The 7,573-nt window shown below is 35.8% G+C and overlaps 2 protein-coding genes across 2 annotated transcripts; one reads left to right on the top strand and one right to left on the bottom strand.

Annotated features, from left to right (window-relative positions):
• Window positions 1-471: 471 nt before the first annotated feature.
• On the top strand, window positions 472-2,364 carry LOC127088047 (protein arginine N-methyltransferase 2). Its single transcript, XM_051028961.1, has 3 exons — window positions 472-834; window positions 928-1,323; window positions 1,861-2,364. The coding sequence occupies exons 1-3, from the start codon at window positions 564-566 to the stop codon at window positions 2,172-2,174; spliced, it is 981 nt and encodes a 326-aa protein (XP_050884918.1). The 5' UTR covers window positions 472-563; the 3' UTR covers window positions 2,175-2,364.
• Window positions 2,365-3,334: 970 nt separating this feature from the next.
• On the bottom strand, window positions 3,335-6,137 carry LOC127088046 (subtilisin-like protease SBT1.7). The gene has a single exon (XM_051028960.1). It carries the CDS (start codon window positions 5,868-5,870, stop codon window positions 3,567-3,569), a length of 2,304 nt encoding a protein of 767 aa, XP_050884917.1. The 5' UTR covers window positions 5,871-6,137; the 3' UTR covers window positions 3,335-3,566.
• Window positions 6,138-7,573: the final 1,436 nt, after the last annotated feature.

Genomic DNA, 7,573 nt, shown 5'->3' with positions numbered 1-7,573 from the left:
ATCCTCATGAGGAGCCCAATGCATGCGCCAATGCTATTGGCGCCTTCTCTTCATGCATTGAGGTGCGCCAACTCATCTGACGCATCCTTTATCAAACCTGGTTATTTTTATAATTTTTTTGGATTTTTTTTTTGAAAATAATGGTTATGATTTATTTTTTTTAAAAACGCTATCTTTTCAATATTCTTTAACATACATTTTTTATTGAATGAAGCACGTGAGTTCTATAAATTTATATGAGATTTTATTTCTAATTGTTAAAGTAACATAATCATATGTTTCACTCGATAAAATAATAAATAATAAAAGAATATAAAATATTAAAAATAGAAATAGTTCAATGTATCTAACTTGTCTATCTTATTAAAAAAATATTTACAAACTCAAGAATATTTAGATAATATGACAGAAATCTTACTAAAATATACTTGGATTGAAATTTGAAACTAAGATAGTATATTTCTTTACAACAATTTTGTCAAAAATAATTAATAATTTAAAATAAGAAATAAAGGAAGAAGAAATGCTGAGGTTTTGGGGTTAGAAGTTAGAAGTGGCGCAAAATGAAGGAAGAGGAACTATGCGCGGCGGCGATTAAGGGTGAAACGGAGAAGGTAACGGCTCTCATTGAGTCCGGCGCCGACGTTACCTATTTCGACGGCGATGGTCTCACTCCTCTTATGCACGCTGCAAATCACGGCCATGCACCCATCCTCAACATCCTTCTCTCCGCCGGCGCTCCTTGGAACGCACTTTCTCCTTCCAACTTATCCGCCGGTGATTTCGCAATGCAAGAAGGTCACCAAGAAGCCTACGAGCTTCTCCTCAATGCCGGTACCAAATTCTAACCACTCTTTATGCCTTATTAATTAACAAACTGTGCTGAATTTGAAATTTCACCGTGTTTTGTGTATTATACTTTATTAGGGATTCGTTCTGAATTAGTGTTGGGAACAATTGCTAGGAAGGAAAAGAAAAACACTGATTCTGGATATGATTATTTGGAAGATAGGGTAAGTTTTAGTGAAGATAAAGTTATGGACTCTGAAAGTAAAGCTGTGATGATGGCATGGGAGAAGCCGTTGATGGAGGCTCATGCTAAAGCTGTTTGTTTAGGAGGTGGTCATGTACTCAATATTGGATTTGGAATGGGCCTTGTTGATACAGCTATACAGCAATATTCACCGGTGAAACACACCATTGTTGAGGCTCATCCAGAGGTTTATGAACGCATGCTTCGCGATGGTTGGGGTCAGAAGGAAAATGTGAAGATTATTTTTGGCCGCTGGCAAGATGTTCTGTCTCAGCTTGAAACATATGATGGTAATTGCTAACTCGTGTGTGCATAAAGTATAAACATCAATGTTTAATTGCAGCACTAGAACTTATTGTGTTATCTTTTTAAGTGTGTTTTTGGGAGAGATTTTGATAAATGTAATTATAGAATTAATTTTGTAAGATTTATTTGGTTATAATTGAGTTTGTTATCAAAGTGTTCATGTTTGGATGACTTAAGTCTGAAAGTAAGTTTGATAAAAAAAAAAGTATTGTTGATTTTCTAATCCAACATAATGGCTACTTTTAAGTTTTAATCCCTTCTAATCAAACTAAGGTTGAAGGTAAAATCAATTTTGTTTGACAGAAACCAAAAACACTTGATGTTATTTTGCGAGGATATTTGGAAATATGCAATAGGTGTATCTGTTTTTCAGATGCTTTCCAAGACTGTATGTTTTACTTCTGTGAAAAACATTAGAGTTTTTTTTGTTGTTTCTGATGTCCGGTTATTTGTAGCTGGAGAGTGCTTCTAAACTCTTTGACGTAAACCATTTGTTTTGATTTTTTTGTTTTTGTTTTTAGGGATATTCTTTGACACCTATGGGGAGTACTATGAAGATTTGAGAGAGTTCCACCAACATCTCCCAGTATTGTTGAAACCAGATGGAGTTTACTCTTTCTTCAATGGCCTATGTGGTGGTAATGCATTTTTCCATGTCGTTTACTGCCATTTGGTATCTCTTGAGCTTGAGAATTTGGGGTATTCCACACAATTAATTCCTTTGCCTGTTAAGGATTGCTTGGGGGAACAAGTTTGGGAAGGTGTTAAACACAGATACTGGCAGCTTGATACATACTATCTCCCTGTTTGTCAGTCTGCTGAGGACTCTGAGTGATGTTTAGTTTTGAATGTAGGGTCTGATTTTGATCACATATTCAGAAAGAATCAATGACGTTTAGTTTTTAATGTAGGGTATGATTTTGATCACATTTTCAGAAAGATACTTGCACATGAATTATTGTTGCTTGTGTAAGGTATTGTCTTGTAAGAGAACAAACATTGTCATATTTAAATCTTTAGCTTTATTTCAAAATGTCCTTAAATATAGAGTTTATGAGCATATATAACTATTAAGAACAGAATTTATGAGCTTATAACCAACACAGGTCAAGAGAGGACATTTGCCTCTATTAAGCTGTTATGAGGTTGGGGTGACAATCTAGCTATATAATCAATGGTGGGTTCTTATGCAAATGTCATCATCCTCTATTAAGCTGTTATGAGGTTGGGGTGACAATCTAGCTATATAATCAATGGTGGGTTCTTATGCAAATCTCATCATCCTATTTTACTGTACTTGTTGAAAGAAAAAAAACTGATATTTCTTTTTAGAATTTTTTCTAGAATTGGATGGCAGTGGTAAGCCCTTTCCGGTTTTCAGGTATGCCAGGTGTTCAAATTTATGATTCATCACATACTCCTAGGTAAGCCGGGGGATACATTTAGAAAACCCTGCATGGTGCATATTAACTATATGACCGATCCAAGGAACACAAACACACAGCAATATTAATTTGTATGCTATGGATCACTTAAACCACGACTCCGTCTGCTTTATCTGTTAGGTAGAGTAGTTGGTAATCAAGATTATGGCATTTCACTTAATATATTGTTTTTTCAACCATTAGAGTGATCCTGAATTGGTTAATGTCTATCACTGTTGCAATCTCAGGTTGTTGCACTTTCGAAATGTAATAGAGGAGAGTTGTGTTCTTACTTAAACAAAAATAATAAATCATCTGAACTGAGGATTTGGCTAGTTGTAACAATCCAGACATTACCTGTTGTCCACCGGGTAAACAAAGATCTTTTTATTATTATCATACCACTTTATTTTTTAGCTAATGCTTCATATTTTTCTTCCTTATTAATACCAACAACCACTAATTCACTGACAAGATATAGTGTAAATATGTTGGTAAAATATCATATTGATGCCTACAATAGGTTAATCATTTGATATATTCAACTGTGATGTAAGTTGTGCAAAGTGGGTAATCGGTAATATGAATTGCCATTCAATGCCATCACTAACATGTGTTATTGCCCCTTTTTCTGTATAAATTTATTCTTTACATGGAATCACAGCAAAGGGACACATATTCAGCTCCATTATAGGCTTCTTTGCTGGACCAAAAACAGACTAAAGAAGAGAAATACAATTATTGTCATAATTGCGTAATATTCGCAACATGTAATTCAGAGTCAGGGACTTGAGATATCACTGTCAAGTCCAGCTGAAAGCAATGGGACTAGTGACCTTATGTTTCCCATCTGACCATTCCAGATGAGCAAAGCTGGTTGTACCAGAAGACATTGAATTAGACGTGAATGTAACAGTGTAGCTCTTCTTCTCGTACAATGTCTTGAAACTGAGTGTTTGTGGTTCAACCACAATCTTAATCAAAGGAGACTGTGAAGATACTGAAACTTTATATGTTGATGAGGTCCCTACGTTAGTCAGAATCCTTTTATACTGGACAGTGCTTGGCTTGTGAGAACCACCTGAAGCTGAGACAAATTGAACAGCAAAAGACGGGTAATTGAGATCTTCCACCCTGTATTTAATCCTTTTGTCACATGTGAACTCTCTTCTTGCAACAAGCTTAATTTGAAATGAAGTGTAGTTCAAGGCACAGAGGAAGCTCAGGTAGTCATCCGTTGTAGTATCATACAAAAGACCAGGATCAAGAGCAGCTACTGGATCCACGTGCCCAGCACCATAGTCAAACGGCGTAGCAGGTATCCCAGTAGCGATATCTTTTATTGTTTGCCCATTTTTGTAGGTTCTGTAGGATGTGGTCATGAGGGCAGACCTTATAGCTGCAGGACTCCATTCAGGATGAGCTCCCTTAAGAAGAGCCGCTAACCCACTTACATGGGGGCATGACATGGATGTGCCAGAGATGATGTTGAAGCTCACATGCCTTGTGTCAACAGACAAGCCAGATGGTCCGACTTTCCCAGTCCATCCAGCTAGAATGTTGACACCTGGAGCTATGAGGTCTGGTTTGAGTATTTTCGGCGTGAGTATATTTGGTCCTCTAGAGCTGAAAGCAGCCACCACTGGGGATGGCTGAACCTGTAATTGGGTACCGCCGAATGCAATTTTAGCGGTTGGATTGCGAGTAGAAGAAACATACTTCTTTACTTCACTGCTTGCTTTCTCTCCCAAAGCTGCTGCTGGGAGGAGATAGGAGTCAGCAACTAGCTCTTCCCCATAATCTTCGTTGTTTGCTAAAATCATCCCAATTCCTCCTGCACGCTTGACAACCAAACTCTTTTCGGCTCTAGGATTTCCTCCTCGGTCACATATCACTATCTTTCCTGAAACTTTACTAGGAATCAAACTATCTGTGGTACAGAGGTTATCACTAGAATCCGAATTCAGGCTGACGTTTGCAGCATAAACAAGTGGCAGTAGAGAATCAGGTGGCAATTTTCCATTGTAAAGAGACACACCATTGTATCTCTTCCCGTTTCCAAGGGTGATATAGGCAGGGAAATCACGGTCTATCGTTCCAGCTCCCACAGTGGTTATCCATGGTGCAACGTTAGCCAAAGATGCCTGACTAGGTCCACCATTTCCTGCTGAACTGGATACTAGTATTCCATGTTCTGTGGCTGCAAAAGTTCCCATTGCCACACTGTCTTTGTAGTAGTCCGTTAAACCTCCACCAAGAGACATAGAAAGTATGTTGACACCGTCTTCGATGGCCTTGTCAATTGCAGCAACTATATCTGTTGTAAAGCACCCACCAAGCCAACACGCTTTGTAAGCAGCTACTCGAGCTTGTGTGGCCATGCCTTTTGCTGTCCCGGAAGCAAAACCAAAAAGGCTTGCTCCCGCAACTGCAGAACCTGCTGCTGTAGTTGAGGTGTGGCTTCCATGTCCATCATCATCCCTTGGTGACTTTGATTCTGCCTTTTCGTCAATGGGTCCAAAAGCTGCCTCGTAGCCTTTAGCAAAAAACCTTGCACCAACAAGTTTCTTGTTACAGTTTGATGAGTTGAAGTTTTTACCTGTCTCACATTCCCCTTTCCAGCTACTCCGTACTGGTCCAAGTCCAGTATCACCGAAACTTTTTAGTTCAGGCCATACACCTGTGTCTATTACTCCAACAATCACCTCGCTTTGTTTCCCAGAAGAGACTAGAAAAGCTGTTGTTTTCTCCAATCCAAGGAACTCTGGTGTTCGAGTTGTGTGAAGCTCGTACCTAACTTCAGGGACAATCGAAAGAATTCCCGGTTGCTTTGTGAGTAAGTCTGCTTCTTCAGCTGTTAGCCTTGCGGAGAATCCATGAGCTACATGTTTGTAGGTATACAGCATCTCTGCAGTGTCTGTTACTGATTTCAGTGATGAATCATACCATTGGATATGATCGTCAAAACTCGCTGGCATGTTGAACTTGTCCATGTGAACTATGTATGTCTTTTTAGGATGTTGTGTTTTCTTTTCTGCTATGGTGTATCTTCCAGAGAAAACTAGCAGCACAGCCATCTGAAGACATTTGAAAATCAGCATATTCATCTTTTAACTCCAGTAAGAGAATTCTAGGCTTTTGGCCAAATTTGTATTCAGCTTCTTTTGAAATTGCTTCAGAAATGCAGGAATAGCTGGTATTTATTATTGGTTTGGATTATTATTGAGTCTGCAGTGATTAAGAGAATCTTGTATTGCCAATGCATATTTCAAATGGGAACACAAAAATAGTGCTGTGACTCTGTTTATAAAATAATAAAAGTGGTGTTGTACCAATACACATTTTTTTCAGTGTATATAGTATCAAGAAAAATGATATTATGGAACCTCATTAAGAGAAAAAGTGCTTATTTCTTAATTTTTTTATTTGTACTTTATTTGCATTACTTTAAAAATCATAGTTTATATCAAAAGATAATGTACACAGATTCGGTGGATTTGCCACATATTTGGCTTCAATGGAATTCCTCTTGTTCACTAGCAAACTTTACATGTCACAATTCACACTCTTTGTTCACTAGTCTAATTACATATGCTATATTAAAACTTCACTCAAAAGTTAATAGCTTAGGATTGTATAATATTTAGGGAAGAGTTTTAATTATCTCGAAAATAGTTGTAGAATTATTTTGATAAAATAACCCAAATAACCCACAATTTCAAATAAATATTCTACCTATCTTGCTTTCCCACGTATTTCTCAAATTAATTCACTTTCAAATAAAAAAATCATAACATAAAAGCTACGTTAGTTCAATTGATAACGGTCTATAACATATAGGAGGAAGCGTCAATCTAATTAACGATAATATACCAATATTTTAATTAATAGACTTCTCTATTTTAAAACTTCAAAATATTTTGTGTTATTTTAATTAATAGAATTCTCTATTTTAAAACTTGAAAAAGTATAGATTAATATAATTTTTTTAATAAATATCTTCAATTTAAAATAATCATATTTAAGACGCGTCACACTAAATATTACTAATAGATCTTTCAATTATATAATTTAAGACGTTTCACTCAACTTTAATAATAATAAATAAAATTTATAATAGCAAACCAAATAATTATATGATAATGCAATAATTAGCTTTATAAATCATTACAAACAATAATACACAGGACCATTCAAGTTGTCACTTTAAAAAAGAAAACTTTTTTCAGTCCTTTTCATTTTATTTTACCTTTAATATTTTGTTAAATAGTGTAGTGTTAAGGATCACACATCTCAAATATAAAAATCACATGCAACTATATCAATTAAATTGTATTAACGTGACAAATCACATGATATCGTAATAGTGGCCTACTTGGCAAAACTTATTTCTTGAAGTATATAAGTATATATAAACAACATGACCATAGGATTTTTATGGTAACTATGAAATTTAAGGGTACTGTCCAATCAAAGAGAGCTTCAATGGGAACAAATGTCTTGCTTTGTTGATGATCAGTGATCTGGCATTGTGGAAATTGCCCACTCTTCCTTTTTCTACTTTAATTTAATGCTAACTAATTGTTATTTCACCCATAATGTTGCACTAGTAATGGTCCACCAAAACTTATAGTGGAAGAACCACTGATCTACGAGGGCCCTTGATTAAAGATTTATTATCATCTTTATTGATGAGTCATATATACTATTATTGTCTTTACCAAAATAATTTTATAATTTTTTAATGCATCTTATATATTATTAGGATATTATATGAAAATGTAAAATTGCACATAATTTTTGGAGATAT

The sequence above is a fragment of the Lathyrus oleraceus genome, chromosome 5 (genome assembly GCF_024323335.1).
Source record: "Lathyrus oleraceus cultivar Zhongwan6 chromosome 5, CAAS_Psat_ZW6_1.0, whole genome shotgun sequence".
Classification (NCBI taxonomy): Eukaryota; Viridiplantae; Streptophyta; class Magnoliopsida; order Fabales; family Fabaceae; genus Lathyrus; species Lathyrus oleraceus.
Note: the sequence above shows the minus strand (reverse complement) of the source record. Positions and strands in the feature narration are given on the sequence as shown.